At 36.2% G+C, this 24,409-nt stretch overlaps 1 protein-coding gene across 5 annotated transcripts in view; it reads left to right on the forward strand.

Moving 5' to 3' along the window:
• The window catches only part of NAV3 (neuron navigator 3), a 595,667-nt gene that overhangs the window by 498,041 nt on the left and 73,217 nt on the right, over positions 1-24,409 (forward strand). For 3 of the 5 annotated variants that reach the window (XM_072724439.1, XM_072724437.1, XM_025992156.2), the window contains exons 13-19: positions 6,749-6,881; positions 7,522-7,792; positions 8,772-9,480; positions 11,563-12,051; positions 16,563-16,604; positions 18,010-18,170; positions 24,155-24,343. In XM_072724439.1, coding sequence (XP_072580540.1) covers positions 6,749-6,881; positions 7,522-7,792; positions 8,772-9,480; positions 11,563-12,051; positions 16,563-16,604; positions 18,010-18,170; positions 24,155-24,343 — 1,994 coding nt within the window. The remainder of the gene's footprint in view (positions 1-6,748; positions 6,882-7,521; positions 7,793-8,771; positions 9,481-11,562; positions 12,052-16,562; positions 16,605-18,009; positions 18,171-24,154; positions 24,344-24,409) is intronic. The other 2 variants (XM_072724438.1, XM_072724440.1) reach the window with 2 other exon arrangements.

Below are 24,409 nucleotides of genomic sequence, written 5' to 3' on the forward strand. Positions count from 1 at the left end.
GTGATTATAAAATACATATTAAGTAATTAGAAGAATAGGACACATAGTAAGCACTCAATTCATGGCTTTATTGACCTTTGTGAAAGCAATTTCAGTATTAGGAGGAAGATTTTGGAATCCAGAGGAAGAAGAGAGAAGTAACACGAGGCTTTTAAAATTTGAAGGAAATTATATTTTTTGAAGTTTTTATATTTTAATTCCAGTTAACATACAGTGTTACATGAGTTTCAGGTGTACAATATAGTGCTTCAGCACTTCCATACATCACCTGCTGCTCATCACAAATGCACTCTTTAATTCCCATCACCTATTTCACCCATCTCTCCACCCACCTCCCCTATGGTCACCCTTAGTTTGTTCTCTATAGTTCAAAGTCTATTTCTTGATTTCTCTCTCTCTCTCCTCCTCGCCCTCGTCCTCCTCCTCCTCTTCCTCCTTCTCCTCCCCCTTTACTCATCTGTTCTGTCTCTTAAATTCCACATATGAGTGAAATCATATGGTATTTGTCTTTCTCTGACTTACTTTGCTTGGTGTAGGATAGCTCTATTTTTAACTTTATGAGAAACCATCACACTGTTTTCCACAGTGGCTGCACCAGTTTTTATTCCCATCAACAATGTACAAGGGTTCCTTTTTCTCCATATTCTTGCCAACATTTTTTCTTGTGTTTTGATTTTAGCCATTCAAACAGGTGTGAGGTGGTATCACATTGTAGCTTTGATTTGCATTTCCTTGATGATGAGTGATGATGAGCATCTTTTCATGTGTCTGTTGGCCAGCAGCATGTCTTCTTTGGAGAAATGTCTGTTCATGCCTTCTGCCCATTTTTAAATTGGATTATTTCCTTTTTTGGGGTTGAGTTTTTATAAGTTCCTTATATATTTTGGATACTAACCTTTTATCAGGTATGTTGTTATCAAATGTCTTCTCCCATTCTGCAGAATGCCTTTTAGTTTTGTTCATTATTTCCTTCACTACACAGAACCTTTTTGTGATGTAGTCCTAGTCTTTTATTTTTGCTTTTGTTGCCTCAGGATACCTATTTAGAAGAAAAGTAACTATGGCTGATGTCAAAGTAGTTACTGCCTGTGCTGTCTTCTAGGATTTTTATGGCTTCAGGTCTCACATTTAAGTCTTTAATCCATTTAGAGTTTATTTTCATGTGTGGTGTAAGAAAGTGCTCCAGTTTCATTCTTTTGCATGCGACTGTCCAATTCTCCCAATATCATCTGTTGAATATATTGTATTTTTTTTTCACATGGATAGTCTTTCCTGTCAGATTCATTAACCATATAATTGTGGGTTCATTTGTTTTCTATTCTGTTCTACTGAACTGTGGGTCTATTTTTATGCCAGTACCATACTGTTTTATGACTGCAGCTTCGTAATGTAACTTGAAGTCCAGAATTGTGATGCTCCCTGCTTTGCTTTGCTTTGCTTTGCTTTGCTTTGCTTTGCTTAATCAAGATCACTTTGGCTATTTGCAGTCTTTTGTGGCTTTATACAAATTTTAGGATTGTTCTAGATCTGTGAAAAATGCTGTATTTTGATAGGATTGCATTAAATCTGTAGATTGGGACACATAACAATACTTCTTCCAATCCATGAGCATGGAATGTCTTTCCATTTATTTGTGTCCTCTTCAATTTCTTTATCAGTGTTTTATAGTTTTCAGAGTACAAGTCTTTTGCTTCTTTGGTTAGGTTTATTCCTAAGTATCTTATTATTTTTGGTGCAGTTCAAAATGGGACTGTTTTCTTAATTTCTCTTTTTGCTGCTTCATTATTGGTGTATAGAAATGCCGCAGACTTCTGTGCGTTGATTTTGTATCTTGCGACTTTACTGAATTCATTTATCAGTTCTAACAATTTTTTTTGTGGAATCTTTTGCATTTTCTATATATGGTATGTTATTTGCAAATAGTGAAGGTTTAATTCTTCTTTACCGATTTGGTATTTATTTCTATTGTCTGATTGCATGGCTAGGATTTCCAGTACTATGTTGAGTAAAAGTCATGAGAGTGGGCATTCTTGTCTTGTCCAGACTCTGGAGGAAGAAAGCTCTCAATTTTTCCCCATTGAGTATGATGTTAGCTGTGGGTTTTTCATGTGTGGCCTTTATTATCTTGAGGTATGTTCCCTCTAATTCTCCTTCGTTAAAGAATTTTATCATGAATGGATGTTGCACTTTCTCAAATGCTTTTTCTGCATCTGTTGAAATGATCATATGGTTCTTCCCTTTCTCTTATTGATGTGATGTATCACATTGATTGTTTGCAAAAATTGAACCACTTTTGCAACCCAGGAATAAATCCCACTTGATCGTGATGAATGATTTTTTTAATTTGGTTTGCTACTATTTTACTGAGGATTTTTGTATCTATGATAATCAGAGATAGTGGCCTGTACTTCTCTTTTCTTGTGATTTCTTTACCTGGTTTGGTTATTAGGGTAATGCTGGTCTCATGAAATGAATTTAGGAGTTTCCCTTCCTTTTCTATTTTTTAGAATAGTCTGAGAAAAATAGATGTTAAATGTTCTTTAAATGTTTGGTAGAATTCACCTGTGAAGCCACCTGGCCCTGGACTTTTGTTTATTGGAAGGTTTTTTGATTACTAATTCAATTGCATTGCTGGTAATTGGTCTGTTCAAATTTTCTATTTCTTTCTGATTCAGCTTTGATAGTTTATATGCTTCTAGAAATTTATCAATTTCTTCTAGGTTGTCCAATTTGTTGGCATATAGTTTTTCATAATATTCTCTTATAATTGTTTGTATTTCTGTGGTATTGGTTGTTATATCTCCTTTCTCCTTTGTAATTTTATTTATTTGGGTCCTTTCTCTTTTTTCTTAAGTCTGGCTAAACATTTATCAATTTTATTGATTTTTTTTTTCAAAGAACCAACATCTGGGTCATTGATATCTTCTATTGATTTTTTAGTTTCTGTATCATTTATGTCACACTCTGTCTTTTGACTGGAACATTTAGTCCATTTACATTCAAAATAACTATTGGTAGATATATTTATTGTCATTTTACTGCTGGTTTTTTAGTTGTTTCTGGAGATTTTCTCTGGTCCTTGATTGTCTTTCTCTTTTACATGGTTTGCTGATTTTCTTTAGTCATATATTTGGATTTCTTTCTCTTTATTCTTTGCATATTTATTAGTGGTTTTTGATTTGTGATTATAATTAGGTTTACATTTAATATCTTCTGCAAATGGCGGTCTATATTAAGTTGATTGTTGTTTAAGTTTGAACACATTCTTAAGTTTGAACATATATCCTCACACGTTTTAGGTAAATGGGGATGTATTTTACATTCTTTTATTTTCTGAGTTCCTTGACTGACTTTTTATAGAAATATTCATTTTTCTTTTGTGTTTTCTGCCTTCATACTGTCACTTTTGGTATTTCCTTTCCGCTTACAGAGTCCCCTTTAGTATTTCTTGGCAGGGCTGGTTTAGTGGTCATGAACTTGTTTAGTTTTGTTTGTCTGGGAAACTCTATATGTCTCCTTCTATTCTGAATGGTAGTCTTGCTGGATAGAGTATTCTTGACTGCATATTTTTTCCCATTCAGCACGTGGAACAGATTATGCCAGTCCCTTCTGGCTTGGAAAGTTTTTGCTGAAAATCTGCTGCTAGCCTTATGAGGTTTCCTTTGTATGTAACTGTCTTCTTTTTTCTTGGTGTTTTTAAAGCTTTTTCTGTACCACTATCTTTTGCCAATTTAATTACGATACATCTTAGTTTAGATCTGCTTTTGTTAATTTTGTTTTGGGTTCTCTGTGCCTCTTGGATTTGGATATCTGTTTCCTTCCCCAGATTAGGAAAGCTTTCAGCTGTTATTTCCTCAAATAAATTTTCTGCTCCCTTTCTCTGTCTTCTTCTTGGACTCCTATAAAATGAATGTAATTACATATGAAGGACTCACTGAGTTCTCTAAGTCTATTCTAATTTTGCATAATTCTTTTTCTTCTCTTCTGTTCAGCTTGATTAGTTTCTACTACACTCTCTTCTAGGTCAGTGATTCATTCCTCTGTTTCATCCAGCCTGCTGTTCATTCCATCATGTATGTTTCTGATTTCATTTACTGAGCCCTTCACCTCTGCTCTGTTATTCCTTATCTCTGTGTTAAGGGTCTCACTGATGTGTTCCACTCTTTTCTTAAGTCCAGCAAATATCTTTGTGATCACTACTTTAAATTCTGTATGAGGTATGTTTCTTATATCTGTTTCACTTAGAGTTCTGGTGGTGGCTTTGTCCTGTTCTTTCACTTGGGACAGATTACTCTGTCTTCTCATTTTAAGTCTCTGTGCCTACTTCCATGTATTAGAAAAGTACACTGCATCTCCTGCTCTTGAAGGTAATTATCCTTATGAAGAATAGTGCCTATAGTGTGGTGCAGGGTATAGCATCCTGCAGTGTGGTGTTCCCTATTTCCCAGGGCTTGATGGCTTCAGGAAGTATCTTGAATGTATGCTGCATGTGCTCTGCTGTTGTGTCCTGGACACTTTATTCTTCACGCCAGTCATCTGCAGAGGCTCTCATTGCTTGTGGGGCAATGTTTGGTCCTTTGCCTGACCTTGGTGAGTTTTAGCTAGATAATTGCTTTGGTATGCTTGTGAAATGAGAGCTGTCATCACTGCTTCCAGAACTGAGGCTCTGCAAAACTCCAGGGTCAAAAGACACGGACCCTGGACAAGTGTTTCAGCCAGTCTTCTGGGAAATGGGGCCCTTCACACTGGGACTGCAATGGTCAATTCCATGAAGCATGTGAGTAGAGTGGGGGAACGGCTTGGTGTAAGCATGTTAGGTAGCAAGTGTGGGTACTGAACTGGTTTCCACGGTTTGCCCTATGCTTGTGCTAAGGGATAGGGGAAGGGAAATGGTGCTGGCCAGTTCCTTTGTTTTTGGAGGGGTCTCTCCATGAATGATACCTTTGTGGGACACGCTCCAAAAAGAGCAGATAACCTTTACACTGTGTGCCCCAGGTGCTCTTCAGATCACTATTTCCAAGCTGTGTGTCCCCAAGCTGCTTTCCATGCCTTCTCTCCAGGAGCAGTTCAATGCTCTTTGGGCTCTTCCTGGTTGCAAGAACTCATGAAAGTAGGCCAATTTTTGCTTTCCAAGCCAATTGTTATGAGAAATCATCTGCCTTGTGCACCCTGTGGCCTTAGAGAGTGGATCTTAAAAGTTCTCATCACAAAAAAGAATTTGTAACAGCTGCATATTAAATAAACCTTTGTAGTAGTCATTTTGTAACAGATGCATTTATCAAGTCATTCATTATGTTGAACACCTAAAACTGATATAAAGTCATATGTTAATGATATCTCAATGAAAATACAGTTGTTATCGATAATCTGACTTATAAATATCTTTTATAATCATGATGTTTTATGCTATCAGTAGCCAATATCACAAAATATGCAGCTAGGGAGGGGTTATCATTAACACTATTTACTATAAATTCAAATTTTATTTTCTTCTAAATAATTGCATTTCTTATTGGTTTCATATGTCATCTCAATATGTTACTATTATTTTGAATTTATGATATGACTTATCAAGTACACATAACAGAGTAGGAAAAGTATCAGTTCACCACCATACTTCTGTGGTTTGCTTATGCTTTCATTAAGGATATTCTTTTGCACAAGGTTTTTAAAGACACTTGTCCATTTTGTGAAACTTAACTTTTATCTGTATATAATATATGTATCCCATGTGCATGAATTTGTTTAATAGAACACAAGTAAGCAGCAATACATCACAGTAGACTGAGAACCAGCCAGTAAATGAGAGAACTGTGTCCCACCCCTTTGAACTCTGGAGCTGCTATTCTCATTCAACTTAACCTGCTTATCCTACATTTCTTCTGCATGATCTGACACACTGGCTCTGTGAGCGTGCACATGTTAGCCTGCACATGAATATTAATGTAGCCTATTTTATTTTTTCTTCTTTAGATGTATCTAACAAATATATTCAGAATTTCAGATATTTTTTTCTTATGGCCCAATAGGTTGCCTTGTTCATCCTTTGAGGCAGGTGCATTCTATTTTGGAATCTATGGCTTTGATAAAGAGAAGTCTCTGACCAGATGTGAATCTTTGATCATTTTGATCATTGGCCCAGATATAGCAATGAAGTTGTATTGAGAAAGACCAAAGGCAGGAAGGCCAGATAAGAGGTTATTACTTATTGTCAGGGCCAGAAACTGTAAGGTATGGCAGGAGCGATGATATGATAGAAGTGAAACTCAGTGTCCAAGAGTTGGTGAATCATTAGAAGTAGTTACTAAGGGAGGAGAAAGAATGAAGAATGACTTTCTGATTCCTAACTAAAGCACAGTTTGGCTTTTCTTAACGTTCAGAACAAAGAATGAGTTCTTATATGCTCTGTTGCTTTTCTCCAGGGGGAAAAATAAAGGAATTGATGGTCTTATCCTTTCCTGATACCATGCAATATTTGCATGGTGTTTTCATTCACTCTCTAGATACTCCCCTAGAGCCTGGATCTGCACTAGATACTGATTCTTTGCAAATATCAGATAAGGTTATCCTCAGGACAGCATTGAATTCTTATTTACTATGATTCTCCAAAGATGGAAAGTCAATAATTTTTCCATCATGAGAGTAAAAAAATGAGTATTATCTTCCCAATACATGTATATGGAAATATAGGTGACTTGCCTTGTGCATCCTATGTTTACTTCCTTGCTGCTGTGTGTCCTGCCTTTAGCTGGGATGACAGCAGCTCTGTGAGCAGTGGTCTCAGTGACACCCTGGATAACATCAGCACTGACGACTTGAATACCACCTCCTCGGTCAGCTCTTACTCCAACATCACTGTCCCCTCCAGGAAAAACACCCAGGTGAGAAGTGGCTGCTTTCTTTCTCTAATGCTTCTGCCAGCTTTTTCCCTCAATCTATTGTATATCAGAACAAAATACAGTACAACCTCCGAATCTGAAATGATTGCATAAACTGTAGAAGCTTATGTATACATATTTTTTCCATTGATTACAAGCCCCCCTGAAACACTTATTTTACCATTTCTCCTTTTATAATACTGATAGTTTTTAACCCTAGAAGTTATTTTAATTGTCTAATTTTAGAGAGTTCTTGATTAATTTTATATTGATCTCTGAAATAAATTACTACATCTCTTGAGAATGGTAAATCAAGAATGGATATTAGATAATTAAGTTTTATCTTGTCCTCTTTTCCCTTGTTAAATTTGACATAGAAAATTCCTTCTCGGGAGCATTTAATTGGGGTTTTCTGCACATATTTATTCTGACATTCTCTAATATGTGCAAGTGAGAATTATGTGGCTAAAATTAATGAAACTTAAATGAAGACATAGATAAAAATAGGAGTCATTGGATTTCTTTTGAAATAGAAATCAGTGCTTCATTTTTTTTAACCAGTTATCCAAAAGTACATTCTAAGGCCTATTCACACATTGTCAATTTTTCTGCACAAAGTTTCTTTGTAATATTTTCCCCATAGCTCAAGACAGATTCGGAGAAACATTCTACAACAGATGAGACATGGGATACTACTGAGGAGCTGAAAAAACCAGAAGAGGACTTTGACAGCCATGGGGATAGTGGTGGCAAGTGGAAGGGTGTTTCCTCAGGCCTTCCTGAAGACCCCGAGAAGATGGGACAGAAAGCGTCCCTGTCCATCTCACAGACGGGGTCCTGGAGAAGAGGCATGTCTGCCCAAGGAGGAGCGCCATCCAGGCAGAAAGCTGGCACAAGTGCACTCAAGACCCCCGGTAGGCTTGTCATTTCACAGCTGTTATGCAAAAATGTTTTAATTTATGGTTTCCATTCAATCTTTGTTCTCCTTAATAATAGCTTTATATTTAATTAAATCATATTCTTCTCTGTATGGTTATTTTCTTCCATGTAAATGTCACATACTTTACCCTGCAAGTCCACATGAATATCACAATCTAGGCATTCTCTAGAGAGCACCATTATAATTTGGGGCTATTGAGTGTCTCTATTCTGCCGTAGTCATTTCTGTTCATGTGGAAATAAAAGAAATCTGCTTAATAAAAATAAGACTGCTTTCCCTCTGACTTCCTTATGAAAGTTTGGAATATTTATGTGAAGTATTCCACTAATTTTCACTACTACCACTGAGAATCAAGACCAATCACACTAATCTAATGGGTTGGAATTCTGGAGATATGAAACATCATTTGTGAATTTTACTTTATGAAACAATAGAGTGGAAGACTTCTGCCAAATTGTACCATCTTTTTTTTTTAAAGATGCTCTTTCTATTTTTAAAATGGTGCCTAATTTTAAATAGTGCCATTTGAAGTAGTTTTTTATCAGGAGACTCTAAATATAAGCATCTTACAGATAGTCAAATGAATTCTTTTTCGAGCACTTAGCTTGATAAGATTAAGTGCTGTCCTGATAAAGGGAGAGTGTTCTGAGGTTTAAGACAGTAATAAACTGCAAAAATATGTGTTTTCACTTTATCTCCTTCATCACTCATCACATTTCCTCTAGCCATATTTTCATAGCTTTGTACTCAATCCTCGCAATATATTAAAGTACATACCTATCTAGATCTAAATGGGTATTTAGGAACTGAAGTAATATAAAGATGTCTAAATGGGTATTTAGGAACTGAAGTAATACAAAGACATATTCACATGTTTACACATTGTTTAAAGAAAGGTTATTATGTAATCGTAATGTGCAGGCATGTATATTTGTGTATTTCTCATTACTTAGGGAAAACCGATGATGCCAAAGCTTCTGAGAAAGGCAAAACTCCTCTAAAAGGATCATCTCTACAGAGGTCTCCTTCAGATGCAGGAAAAAGCAGTGGAGATGAGGGGAAAAAGCCCCCTTCAGGCATTGGAAGGTCAGCTGCTCCTGGCTCTTTCGGATTTAAGAAACCAAGTGGAGTAGGGTCGTCTACAATGATCACAAGCAGCGGAGCCACAATAACAAGTGGATCAGCAACCCTGGGTAAAATCCCCAAATCTGCTGCCATTGGTGGGAAGTCAAATGCAGGGAGAAAAACCAGTCTGGACGGTTCACAGAATCAGGATGATGGTGTGCTGCATGTGAGCTCAAAGACTTCCCTACAGTACCGCAGCTTGCCCCGCCCTTCAAAATCGAGCACGAGTGGCATCCCCGGCCGAGGTGGACACAGGTCCAGCACCAGCAGTATTGATTCCAATGTCAGCAGCAAGTCAGCCGGGGCCTCCACCTCGAAACTCAGAGAACCTACTAAGATTGGGTCAGGGCGCTCAAGTCCTGTTACTGTCAACCAAACAGACAAGGAAAAGGAAAAAGTAGCAGTCTCAGATTCAGAGAGTGTCTCTTTGTCAGGTTCCCCTAAATCCAGCCCTACCTCTGCCAGTGCCTGTGGGACGCAAGGGCTCAGGCAGCCAGGATCCAAGTATCCTGACATTGCCTCACCTACGTTTCGAAGGTAAGAATGTGTAAAATGATGCTGGGAAAATTTTTAAAATGCTATACTGTAGGATACATGCGAACCATTTATGTATGTATATATATATATATATATATATATATATAGACTATTATGTGTGTCCTAAATCCTATATCCTAAATATATAGATATATACCCTAAATATATGTTCTAAGGTACATATATCTTAGAATCTTTTATTTAGTTTCTAAGTACTGTGGGTTTTAAAAAGCTGATCATACAGTTAACTAGCAAAAAAAAAAAAATTGGTATTCATTTGAGAAATGCTCAAACTTCTCAGTTCCACTATTGTTCTAATACTAGCAACACAACCAGCGTTTATAAGAAACTTAAAAGCAGATGGCAGTACTGGGGGGTAGTGATAAAATAGAGTAATCGTGTGTTCCATTTCCCTAGATTTTCAACTGTCCTTTCCACAGTTAAAAATAAAACAAAATAGGTCTTCATGACTCTTGGTATTAATTTCCAGTGTTTATGATCTTCTGCCTCTTAATGAGCAGATGATCATGAATGTAGATGAAATTGTTTTTCTTGTAAGAGATTACATTGGACAGATCAATGCTGTACTGTATCTTGACATTAATGAAAATCAAGATATGATATGGACAGAACTTGAAAACGTTTGTATGGTGCAAATAGGCTAACGACTAAGGAATGGGTGAGATTTTGTAGCTTCATCAGCTTTCTCTGATAGGACTCTGATAAGCAGCATAACTTGGTTTCTGTATAGGAACTGTCTTTGGTACTCAGTACGTGCAGTTTTGCTGTGAGAATTTGTGGTATTAAAATACAAATATATTTTAAGTGGCAGGAAGATACATACTGTTAAAGACTTGAGACAAATGGTTAAACTTCTCTGGGTCTGTTTCTTCGCCCCTGAAATGATAGAGTATGATTTATAATCTCTTACGTGTTAAGTATTTTTCATGTTTGTTTTTATTATGATAAGTAAACTAAGAACCTTGATAACTGGGGAGTAAGGGGTCTTGTAACACTTGTACGTTTCAAGCAATCCCAGATACATGATTGTTTGAAAACCTAGAGGTTATATTCCTCAGTAGAAATATTAATTCTGAAAAACTGGCTTTTTGAAATGTTGATTCTCATTGGAAAGAATAATGGCTTGTAGTGGGAGTAATTATTTCTGTTGCTTAAGTAAAAGCCAATAGTGCCCTCCAGTGGCCCATTACCTATGAAACAATTTCTCATATTCGTCATAAAATATTTCACTATAGGAAATATGGATTTCATTGCAACTTAATTAGCTAGTAATCATTATGCCATTACTTCATATCACTTTATTTCCATATTTACATAAATTCGATTATACCATCTGCTTCATTTACAAAACTAAAATGTTTTCTGAACGAAACTCCAACATCTAAGCACCAGCGATGTTTCAAATCACTATTATAAATGTGTATTTGAATAGCACTGGCAACTGACATAAAACCTTTTGGTCTTTCTTGGGGAAAATACACACAAACCAACATGTTGCCAATAGTGTCCAATCTTGTTTCTAACCAACGGCTCTCTGGTCACTCAGGCCACCAGATAGGTCACATTACCTCCTAAACCTTGCCTTAAGCACTCCTTTTAGATTTTGAATGAATCGTTACAATGAAGAAAAAAAAAAAGAAAGAAAAAAATTTTAAGTATTATATACCGAATGCGTAGAAGTTGTTTCATTATAATGGATCTGTAAATAGGTAACAGCAAGTGTGCTCCAACTCTTTAATTTTCTCCAAAGATTCTCATGGTCACTTAAACTGTGAAAGCCAAGGATTTTCATGTTTGATCTACTTTTGCTTTGCCCCCCTTCCCCCCACCCCCAGCACCTGGGTGTCAGCCCAGTACCGGCTTACCCTTATGGTGACACGTGAGACTTTTTTGGCACTAGATTAAGAAGTTCAAGTTTATAAAGTTCATTAACAGAGACAGGAGGTGCTTGGCAGCGTGGTACGCCAAAGCACACCTGGCTCTGTGTACTGTAACCCTAAATATTAAATGTGGATATCAGTGTCTTGGAACAACTGAAGTTGTTATTTGTTTTTCTTTTAGGTTGTTTGGTGCCAAGGCAGGTGGCAAATCTGCCTCTGCACCTAATACTGAGGGTGTGAAATCCTCCTCAGTAATGCCCAGTCCTAGTACCACATTAGCGCGGCAAGGCAGTCTGGAGTCACCATCGTCTGGTACGGGCAGCATGGGCAGTGCTGGTGGGCTGAGTGGCAGCAGCAGCCCTCTCTTCAATAAACCCTCAGACTTAACTACAGATGTTATAAGCTTAAGTCACTCGTTGGCCTCCAGCCCAGCATCGGTTCACTCTTTCACCTCAGGTGGTCTCGTGTGGGCTGCCAATCTGAGCAGTTCCTCTGCTGGCAGCAAGGACACTCCGAGTTACCAGTCCCTGACTAGCCTCCATACGAGCTCTGAGTCCATTGACCTCCCCCTCAGCCACCATGGCTCCCTGTCTGGACTGACCACAGGCACTCACGAGGTGCAGAGCCTGCTCATGAGAACGGGTAGTGTGAGATCTACTCTCTCAGAAAGGTGAGCTTTTCTAGAGGCATCAATGAAGTCTTCACCCTCTCCTCCCTCTTCCCCCACTAAATCCCCTTGATGTCACTGGGAGTGCCACTGTGCAAAGGACCATAAAACTGAAGAGAGAGAAGATTAAGGAGACTGGCCTTTGTTTGCTCTTATTACCAAATTCGTAGAAGGAAAAAAAAAAGCCATTAAGAATAGGATAATTGTATAATTAAGTTTTTTAATATGAATGCATCCGTATATACCAAATAGGCAATTTGAATAAAATTCAAAACGTTGTATTTATGTATTAAATGATGTCTTCTCAAGACATGTTAATGATTTGGCCTAAGCTCCAAGACAGCAATAGCTTCTTATGATAATTTAAGCATTTTTTAAAGACCAAATTTAAATGGATTCTACAATTATGCTCTGAGCGATATGTTAAGTTTACCTTATTAGCACTTCTGTGGAAAATAGCAAAAAGGTCACTGGGGAATCCTAGTTGAATTGGAAAAAAAAAGTCAATTGTCAGATAGGAATTCTTAGAGAAAATTAATAACATCAGTGATATTTTTAATAGGCCCCTTGAAAATAAATGTGTTTCCCATTGGTTTAAGGAGGTTATTTTTTGTTTTTTACTTAACCATGAGAAACACATACGAGGCATGTCTCACCAAATAAATTTACCAGAAAGTGTCATATTAACCAAAATGTCTTTAGATTCTTTCACCCTAAAAATCCTTTCTCATGTATTATGGTCCTGACTCTTTCCCCCTGGAAAATGTCCTGAAGTTGACCCTGATAACCTTAAAGTTGTTGACCTAAGGCTTTTAGAAGCACTCCTGGCCACATGTCTTAGTTGTGTTACTGTGTGAAAGCACTCCTGGCCCTGGAAAATGCCTGATATCATTCCTTAATCTTTCATTCGATCTATTACTGGGATGACATCATCTCTTTTCCAGACTTCCAGCCTTACTCCCAGAATTATTTTTAAAAACCTTGACTAAACCTCTCACCTAGACTCTTACTACATTGCACTAGTTGTCCCGTTAACCTAACACTTCCCCATTGCTCTTCTGTTTGTCTTGCCTTTGTGAAGTGTCACAAAGCATTGCTTCCATCCACGGCACCTCCTGGTCCCCTCGTGGATGTGGACACCCATGCCCATGAGACATCCCCCTGGTAAAAGAATTTTAGAACTGAAATGTTTATGCTTGATAGTTTCTATGGTGGGCTACTTATTGCAAAATAACTTTTTTCTGCATAAACAAAAAACTGGACCAAGAGACACAAGACAAAGTTGAGAGATAGAGACTAAACTAGAGGCCTTTGCATCTATGTCTCTGCTAGTTTTATTATCGTAGCTAGTATACATGAAGAGCAACTATAGCCACAAAAACATTGGCTGTAAGTACTGTTTCGTTTAATTTTTTATCTCAGAAGCTAGGCTTCCTACAGCATCTTGGATTTGAATTTCCATACTTGAAGGTAAATGGCACCCTCATATGTCATTTTCAAAACTTATAACAAGTAAATCAAATTATGCTGAAAGTCTGTTAACTATCTATAGTTTAATGAATGTATCTTTGATTGTATACTGATATAGGAGGAATCCAAATGATAATTTTATAATCACACTGCCAATAGGTCATTATTTATTAACCCAAATCACCCTCCAGATTACTGATTTTTTAAATTATATATTTGGCTGCAATAAGTTGACCATTTAGCCATCAACCCATTTCTCTGGCATTTAGATATTAAAAAATCAGAAAAATAGACAAGGAACAATTTGTAACCACGTAACCCTCAAATCAAACCCGATGATAAAATTGAGTTTTATGGATACAAATGCAATGCTAATTTTTTACTTTATCGATATTTTAGCAGAAGTCAATATACATTTTCACTTAGAAATACACTGGCAAATATGCAGTCACTTATTTTCTTTAAGCAAATCTTCTTGTTGTTGGTCAGTTTTTGAAATAGACCAGCTTTACAAATGAAAGTGTTCCAGTATTAAAAATAGCCAGATAAGCAATTTTTCTAAAATAAACCGTAGGCTAATTTAAAATAAATGCATATTTTATACTGGATTCTTAGTGAAATATATTGATGAATATTAAATTGTTAAAAATAAAAATACTTTCCTAGTTATAATATATGATATAAATATTATTTAGTTCCCCCTAGGAAATTACTAGATTGAAATAATTTTTGATATGAGAGTTGTATTTTTTCTTTCTTGGGAACAAAACTGCAGGCAGTCGCAATTTATTCTAATCCTTTAAAGTACATTCAAAAAAGTGTATGATCTGTTGAAGAGAAAATTAGATCCTATCAGAGATCCTGACTTAATTAGAATTAAGCAGTCAGCAGAATGCTGGGCATGCTAAGGAAACCAAAGAGCCATACCTGACAAAAAGTGTGCTAAAATGTAAATATTGAAAAGAAAGTAATTAGAGGGAGATGTTGGGGTTGTATAGAAGTTCACGACTTACCTGTTAATCTACAATTTCAAAAAATTTTATTGATATATTCATATCTTAATATTATTGAATCAATAATTTTCCATAAATATTTTTGACTTTGTTCAAATTCCTTTTCGTTAAAATGTCATAAAATAATGAATAATCACAAAAGTTTTTCAGTAATTTTCCTGCTAGCTGCTCCAAATCATTGGTGGCCCTTGAGCCGTAACCAGTTTGCAGTTATTTAGTTTGTTTTGCTTTTTGTAACCTAACCATATTATTTAACAATAATTATTATTTAACAATAATTAAACATTAATTTAAAGTAATTTAAGGTAATTTATTTTAATTCTATACATTTATTTTATAAAACATTTTATAAATTCTAATTAATTAAATAATTTAAAGCAATAATATATAATGATGCCATCTCACAATAATTATTTAACAGTAATTTAAAGTAGTTGGTTACTTTATTGCAGGCTTGTTTTGAAATATCAAGTGGAGCAACCCTGCCTTCACAATCCTGTAGAGCATCTTTTGGCTTTGAACAGATACGGTCTGACCACTTCAGACTGGCTAAAATCCCTCTCTCCTTCATTGCCCCCTGCCTGCCTGCCTGGCCCTTGTAGGCATAAGAGTATGTGACCTTTCAAGATGTGTGGAAAGTGTCTACATTATAAAACCACTAGTATCCAGATCAAACATATTTCTACTTAAAGGTTTTAAGTTATATTGGTCAATTTAAATGTATTTTTTCCATTTTTTTAAATTAAATTCTCTGAATGATATAAATATACACATTTTATACAATTGATATTTTGGCAAACTGCTTATTTTCAATTTTCTCTGCAATGTGAAGCTTTAATAAATCTGCACACATGAAAAAGATAATCTTTAAAATGGCTTGTGACCACATTAATAGGTTTTTCATATTTGTTCAGTCTGATTCCTTTTTGTTTGCTGATGCACACTACTAAAAACCTTATGTAGTCAAAACATTTACTAGAACTGGCCTCTACATAATGGCGTAATTACCTTATGCAGACATTCCCAACAAGTAAAGTCATCATGCCTTTGGTTGCTTTCTACTACAGTGCTAATGGAGTACACATAGAAGAAAACATTTTAGCTTTGATTTTGAGTGCTTAATTTTCAAGTCAATGTGTTTGCATTTGTGTTTTATCATCCCCATTATGCATATCCTGTGTATTTAATTTTGATCATTGGAGGTTCTACTGGAAGAGAGCTATCATTCTTGAAATTCAAATAAATTTTATTCTTACATGCCAGAGATTATAACAGAAATCTCTAGACTTGTCCCACTTAGTTGTTGACACCCTCTTCTATTTTTAGAGAGGCCATTTCTCATTTTCTCCAGACACATCCTTTCATCCCTCTTCTATGACCAGTTGAGAATTCTTTAAAATGGAAACTGATAAAAACTCACAGCCTTTTAAATACCTAACTTAGAATCTCCAAAGGATGGCATGGTTTAATTCTATTAAATATTTAAATAAATGGTGCCAAAAACATTACGTTTCAAGCAGATATTTTATTATATATTACTTTCTGTCCTTCTATGCAAATGGAATAGATCTGCCTTTGTTTTTATTAAAAATAATATGAAAACAAAAACTGAGTATTAAAGGGTGTTTTATATCTCCTCTGTCCATTGAAAGTTGTCAGTTTAACTGAGGGAGAGCAGATCTGTCTTATTTCCACCTCGGACTCTCCAGAATTTGAAATCACAGCCAAAGTCTAGTCAGCTGCACAGGGAAGCAAAAGCTACCCTAGCAGTAGGTAAATAGAATCTAGTGGGGAATTATGTCAACAAATGACTTAATCCACCTGCTCATAATCCGGTCCCTAAATTATCATCAAATGTGTTACAACAATGGACATCCGGTCCCCTTTTGTTGGCCTTTTCCAATAAATTAAGCACTAAATATTTGTCACAAAAACTTTATTTTGTGAAGTTTAGAGAACCATTTTTGTTGCATGTGTAATTTGGAGGTTTTGTTTGCATTATGTCCTTAGGGGTTTTCTTTGTTTTAACAGCATGCAGCTTGCCAGAAATACACTACCCAAAAAGGGACTAAGGTATATATTTCTCTCAGCACAATTGCTGCCTTTCTCTGTTGTTACGTAAACTTTGTGTGCTGTCTATCTCCCTCTTTCTTCTTCGTTTGCCATCACAGATGGCATCACTTTTAATCCTGATGTTTTCTCTGGCCTGAGGCATTGGTGATATAAGCCTCCTGTTGGAGATACCAGAGGTCAGACTAAGTAAATTAAATCCAATGTAAATACCATTATTTGGGGGGCAGCAACTTTTGGTAGAGTCCAGTACTCACTTCTATAAATTAAAATAAAATTAATTTCCCTAACTTTTGCATCTTGGAGGCATATGCTTGCAAAACCTCAACCCATATAATCTACAGATGTGGCCCGTTAATGTTGAAAGGTTGAAGGATGCTCTAATTTGAATTTTCAAAAAATACATTTTCATCATCAGAGGACAAATACTATAATTAAGGTATGAATTTTTAAAGAGTCCTTTTGGTAAAAACTCAAGAGTTTTAATTTCTGTTTATCAGGAGTACTGGTCAATTGAGATATCAATTAGTCTAGTCTAACATAATAGTCTCAAAATAATCCTTCAGTTCTTCATAAAAACTAAAATGAAAATTTAATCCATGGCCTTCCTTTACTGTATACTTTTGTCTGAGGAGAGGATATACAATGAACAACAAAGAGAGGTGAAACACGTATGAACATAGTGAGTTAAATGCTCTTTGATGTCAAGAATTTACTTACTCTGGTGAAAATGAGCACTGGCCAAATAGGTCTTTCCCTGTTATCCTTTTTCCTGCCAGTCCCTTAGTAATAGCAAATAGTTTGCAGTTATTCCATTTCAAGATTTTGTTTTAGAAATTTACTTTCCACCAAAGTGAGCCCATTTTTTCCTTTTTTTTTAAAAAAAAAAATCTAGACATGATATCAAGTGGCATTTTAGCCAAATAATTTTTTTAATGTTTTTCTTTTTTTTTTTTCATTTCTTTTTTTTGTTTTTCAAAAAAAGATCTGTCAATTTGTGTTCCATTTCCTATGCCTTTCTGTGGCCATCACGCCAGTTTCCTTGGCTCCTGGCCTAGCACTGTCTACCATATTTAGTCTGTGCCTTCACCCTCTTCATATCCTTCCAAGCACTGTGCTTTTGAGGCCTTCTCAATTAACTTGGCTGTCTGCTCATTGCTTATGATTTTCCACTACATATCTCACAGAAGCATAATTTTCCTTTCAAAATCCTTTATTTTTTTTTTCCTGTGAGATTCAAACAGATGGTGTCAGATCATCTGGAAGAACTAAGCAATTATAATTAGATTCAATCTGTTTGAGAATGTTGTTCAGTCTGAATAGTAAGCTCCTCTCAATTGTTTTCTTGTTCTGGTATTGCCTTGCCCTTGTAGACGTACTTCAGTGTCTTAGCTGTGCTGTTTTGCAGATACACCCCATCATCTCGGCAGGCCAACCAAGAAGAGGGCAAAGAGTGGCTGCGCTCCCATTCCACTGGAGGGCTGCAGGATGCTGGCAACCAGTCCCCGCTGCTCTCCCCTTCTGCTATGTCATCTTCTGCAACAGGAAAATACCACTTTTCCAACCTGGGTAAAATGTTCTAAACACAATTTCATCTTGTTCCTTTCACCACCTGCCCCTCACGGGAGCTCTGGTATCCATAAAAATTGTTTCCTTAAAGAAAAGATACACACATTAATAGTACCTCGTACTTGTTGGATGGCTGGATATTCACAAAATACTTTCCAAATGATATGCAGTTTATTGCCAAAGACAACAACTTGATATGGGTACTACTGTTGTTATTTTACAGTCTAGGATCCAGAGGCACAGAGAGGTCATTTCTCTCAAAGAAAGGGTCTCACCTCATAAGGGGCAGAGGCAGTAATAGATCCCAGAACACCTGACTTCAAGCCTATGGCATTTTCTTAGGGTCCTCTTAAAAAAATAATAAATATCTCTTGGGTTTTGTTAAAAATGTTTTTTTAAATCCTTAACAAAATTTATCATACTTTTGTAGAAAAACAGAAAATATAAATAATTAAGAAAAAAATAACTCCATGACTCTAAAATCACATCTTTACAACTGATCAAAATTCATACCATTTCAAAACTCTCCTTAAAATGAATCTGAGTTTTCCCTGTGAACATTTTTGGATAAGTGAAATGAAAAAAAAAATGACAAAGTTAGCCACTGGATTACTTTGTGCTTAGCATCATCTGTATGAAATATAAAATCATTTGTATAAATGTCACAGAAAACATAGGGAAGAGTGACAAATAATGAAAGATGTCTAAACATGCCAGTTATAATTTAATAGATCCAGTGCTTTTAAAAATAGATTCCTGTTCTATAAAATCACATATCAAGTGGTCTCATTATTCTTTTTCGTTTTGCTTTAGAATTTTTTTTTCTAATAATGGACCTACCGATTATCCAAATCCTTTCATAGTTTCAACTTTTTCAGTCCCATAGGATACTCATGGCTCTTTTCTCTTCTCTTGGTAACTCTTCATTGTTTACAGAATAAAGCTTTGGCAATAAAAACCAATTATTTTGGTCATGGTTCCATATGAGCTAAGGAATTCCTAACAAACACCAAGTTTTTACTGCCACGCCAACACAGTGATGAGACTACTTTGTCTCATAACGACAACGGAAAGTATAGCTTTTACTTCCTTCAAATTGTAATTATGAAACATAGCAAGAAGCTTAAAATTTTGACTTCAAAAAATGAATATCTTAAAAAAATATTTTTTATAGTGTCATAGAAATATGAAATGAGCTCTAATTTTACACAACATCTGAGACAAACCCAAACCACCTGGGATGTTGAGTTTGCTAGTTATATCTCTTATCAATCTTTTCAATACCTGACATTAATCTGACTAATTGAATCATTTTTATAAGATTTTATTAATTTATTTGACAGAGAGAAAGAACACTAGTGGGGTAAGAGGCTGAGGGAGAAGCAAACTTCCTGCTGAGCAGGGAGCCCAATGTGGGGCTCAATCCCAGGACTCTGGGATCATGACCTGAGCCGAAGGCAAATGCTTAACCAAATAAGCCACCCAGACACCCCTGACTAATTGAATCCTTACCCCATTATATTCTTATTTCTATTGTTCTAAGTAAATCTGTCTGTTCATTATTATTTGGAAAAAAATACTCACCATTTACTATATCTGACTTTGACAAAGTCAATTTCCTCATCTGTGAAATGGATCCATAATACCTAGCTTATATTATAGGGGACTGATCTTATGTGCACTAAGACTCAAGAGAGTGTAGACTTAACAGGCCTTGCTACTTCATCATTTTTATTGGAAAGCATGCCTTACATTATCATGATGATAGCAGTGGATTTCAAATTGATCTACTGCCTCTACTATCCAACATTTTCACCCATTGTGACTTATAAAGGAAGACCTTCCCAGACATGTTAACACACTCTCGTGTGCCCACCCAAATTTTATAAGTGCACATGGCTTCAAATCAAGCATTCTGAGATCTCTATGCTGTGTTATTTTACAGAAAAAAATGGCCAATTTTAAAAACATGAAATTATTTTTTAAAACTTTTTATTGTGGTGCACCTGGGTGGCTCAGTCAGTTGGGCATCTCTTAGTTTCAGCTCAGGTCATAATCTCAGGGTCATGACGTCAAGCCTGTCATTAGGCTCTCTGTCTCCCTCCCTCTCTCTCTCTTTGTATCTCTCTCTCTCACTCATTCTCTCTCTCAAATAAATAAATAAATCTTTAAAAAATAAAACGAGAAACAACTTTCTATTGTATCTCCAATCAACAGAATTTATACTTACTGGGCAAGACAGTGGGTATTATTAAATATAAGTAAAGATTTCTTTATTACTAAATTTTAAAAATATATCAAATGGAATATTTTAACTTGAATATAGATAGATAGCACTGTCCCGCAGTTCACTTTGGTCATCATTTGTTTCCAATTTGGTCATTATCTCTTCTGAATGATCAGGAAGTGATTATTACTCACATTCGGCAGTTACAGTACCTGTGTTTTCTTTATCCTTTCTACCTATTAAAATATGTTAATACATAAAATTTTTAGAAATATTGCTGTAAGAAGTCACATATAACAAACAGAAATTCAAGATCACTGTAGATGCATCATCATTGTCAGTAGAGTAGCAGGAGCTATTACCAAAGTAAACTGTGGTTTTTGTGTAGTTCCTGGTATGTATGATGCCTATAATAGAAACCATTTCACTCAAGAAAATGAATCAGAATCTAACTTATATAAATAAAATACATCTTTAGTTGAAACTTTACTATTGGTCATAGTCCTTGCAAGGCATCTCATAACCTGGTGAGACTCATTGTCATCTTCCCATGAGTGACGGCAATTACTCAGCTTCATTTTTCACTCTACTGTGAGATTTAGTGTGTAGAAGTCATAATATCTGCCTCTAACCTGCGAGTTCTATATATTTGTCAGACCTTTTTGCATACAGAGTAGTTTAAACAGCTTTATATGGGAAGTTTCTATGGTTTTGCATCCAGGGGTTCCTCCACCTTGAATGCCCTCCTGTTCCCCTCTCCATATTCTCCTTTCAAGCTTTTCAGAATTAACCCCTTTCTTCTATACTCATGAGAGCATAGAATCTCAGAGATGGGAGACATCTACCTCTGGTTCAATTCAACTATCAGTTAAATTCTTATGACATCTGTAGCTTCTCTAAACCCACCCATGACAGAAACTTTCTGAAATCTGGTTATATCATACTTTTGAAGTTCCTCTTTTAAAAAATCAAATAAAATTTTCTTGAATCTCTACCTAGTGCCTAGTGGTAGTCTCAGCTTCCACAAAATAAGTTAAAAATCAGCTTCCATATGAATATTCTTATTTTCAAACAATATCATAAACTCGCTAGTATGTCTAGATATAGTAGCAAAGTCAAGGAGAGATCCTGGGTATTTAAAAATCCACTCCATATTTCTATCAGTTCCATTCTCCTCAAATCCCACAAGTCAACATTTAATTTAATAAAAACAGGGATGGGACACTTGGGTGGCTCAGCAGTTGAGCATCTACCTTTGGCTCAGGGTGTGATCCCAGAGTCCCGGGATCGAGTCCTGCATCGGGCTCCCCGCATGGAGCCTCCTTCTCCCTCTGCCTGGTGCTCTGCCTTTCTCTCTGCCTCTCTCTGTATCTCTCATGAATAAGTAAATAAAATCTTTAAAGAATATAATAAAAACAGTGGCTTTGCTCTGAAATATAATTTAAGACAAAGTCAGTAGCCCCCTTTTCCCTAATATATTGCCACATCTATAGCTTTCCTATTTAGAACTTGACTGTGTCTCTAAGCTTTGAATGAGTCATGAGGTCATTTATTCTGCTGTTTTTAAAAATTATAATTCATGAAGAAGCTGAAGGGTAGAGATTGGGATATTTGCCCAAAGCAGATGGGAAACAAAGCCACTGCAAAAGCCCTGTGCTAATTTGTGTACCATTGCAGAAATTCTCTGTCATATTTTGTCTTCTATTGTATAACTTTTCTTGATTTATTTACATATGAAATTTTCTGCCCTTCAGTCACCTCTGCTGTAGCCATTCTTGAAGTCAAGGCCATGCCATATTTATCTTTCCATTCGACCACAGTACCAAAAAAAGTAGACCTGTCATAGACATGAACTTAACTGAACATTCTTAAATAGTATGGGTATAGTTTCAATGGAGAAGCTATCAAAAGTGTTTGTAAATGCAAACTATTCACTTTAAAATTCACTCCAATTCTCTGTTTCTTGCATCAGTCAAGTCGTAGGTTTTGAAATTATAGAAGGACAATTTACTTGGATAGCTCTGCAACCACTATGCGAAGACGAATAGTGAAAGAAATGACCTCCTAACCTCTGGATACGTATTGACATAAAATATTTACAAGTGTGTTGAATACTTCATTCATTTAGCAAAGAGACAATTCAAACTGTAGGCATAGAATAGGACGATTTACTCCAATGCAGGTACTTTAAACATACACATTCAAGTCTAGAATGTCCTTCAGTGTAGCTATTGGCAGTCAATCAGCAATTAAATTGAATTAGGCACTGCTGGCTGAAGGACTGTGCCTAAAAGATACCTCTCTCTCCCTTGCTGTCCCTTTTCTCTCCCAATCTCTCCTCATTCTTCCTTCTTTTCTTCTCTCTTTCCTTCTCTAAGGGCTTTCTTCTTTCCAAAAGATTGCACACTTTGCAAATCTATGGTTTCTTTCATCTTTATCACATTTTGCATTTGCACACACAGATACAATTCTAAATCTTGCGTTTCTTTCCTTTTTCTCATCCTTTTTTTTTTTCATTCTGATCCACAACCACTCTGTCACAGAGTTGTTCTGTATATTAATTCATTTATACCTATAAAATATCCAGCACAGTGCATGGGAAACAGGAGACATTCTCTTTCATTTGCCTCAATGTATGACTCCTATGTTACATTGTTTTGAAAGCCAGCCATTATATTAAAAAGAAATGTAGTGCCTGTGTCAAAGGAAAAAAATAGCAAAATTTGAAATGATAATCAGACTAATTCTGAGCCAATGACATAAATTCCCTGAGGTTTTGAAAGTACTCACAGCTTTTGTGATAGCTTAAAAGGTTCCTGCCTACTTCTTCACATGTCTGTAACAGCTTACTTTTCTTAAATATGAGCATTTATGATAAATACATTTCTTGGTTTGTGCTGTGCTTTTATTCCATATTTTAAGACAGTATTGTTTCCAAAGCAGTTGTACATTCAGTCAGCCACGTCTTTTTTTAAGTTCATTATTATCAGTTGGCCTGCAAAGTTAAGTCTCATCAGAACTCTTTGACAATGAGCACTAAGTAAATAAATTCTTATTTCAAATGGTGAACATGAGGTACCGCTCAGAAAACATAACAGGTTTGTGACATTTGACAGTCTCACTACGGCACTCTGGTCTTAGACACAGAAGAAAAGAATTGTGTCATTAATCTGCTGGATGAGCTTTATAAACCATGTATATTACATTCCATTTAAAGAAAAATTTTATTTTCTTCTTGTATAAACTAACTCTGATAATAATGATGGTACTGACCATGAACTTACATAAATTCAGAACTCAAAATGACTGGAAGTCTTTGCCTGGAAGCTTCAGAAGGGTCTTCTTGGGAAATTTAGATTTCTTGTGTTTCCCTTTCAATTTTATTTTTTCTATAAAAGTGATGCATTTTTCTCGAAAAGAAACCTGCAAACATAAAGTCTTTTCTTCATAATCGCCAGCAGGATCTACCATGTTGTTGTATTTCGAGCATGAACAGGAGAGGTTGCTTGGCGGCTTTGTTTAATATTGCTTTAGTCATTGCCATTCTGCTGGCCATGGAAGTGTTGGGAGACAAGAAGGACTCTGCGGAAACTGTTGTTGAACATTTCAGATGCAGACAGTCAGCCTACCTTAGATAGAGACACCCACTGAATTCACCTTACCATCGAATTAGGATCTCATCCTCCCTCTCCAGCAGCCTACCGTTTTCATCACCCAAGCCCCAAAATAATGAGGCTATGTGTGCTTTGTTTTTCAGTGAGCCCAACCAATCTGTCTCAATTTAACCTTCCTGGGCCCAGCATGATGCGTTCCAATAGCATCCCAGCCCAAGACTCTTCCTTCGATCTCTACGATGACTCCCAGCTCTGTGGCAGTGCCACGTCTCTGGAAGAAAGGCCACGTGCCATCAGTCATTCAGGCTCCTTCCGAGACAGCATGGAGGAAGGTAGGCGTAGGGGGAAATAAAGATGGAGTTACTTTATTTAACTCAGAGATGAAAACTGTCACAGCA

This window comes from Vulpes vulpes, chromosome 10, assembly GCF_048418805.1.
Source record: "Vulpes vulpes isolate BD-2025 chromosome 10, VulVul3, whole genome shotgun sequence".
Taxonomy (NCBI): domain Eukaryota; kingdom Metazoa; phylum Chordata; class Mammalia; order Carnivora; family Canidae; genus Vulpes; species Vulpes vulpes.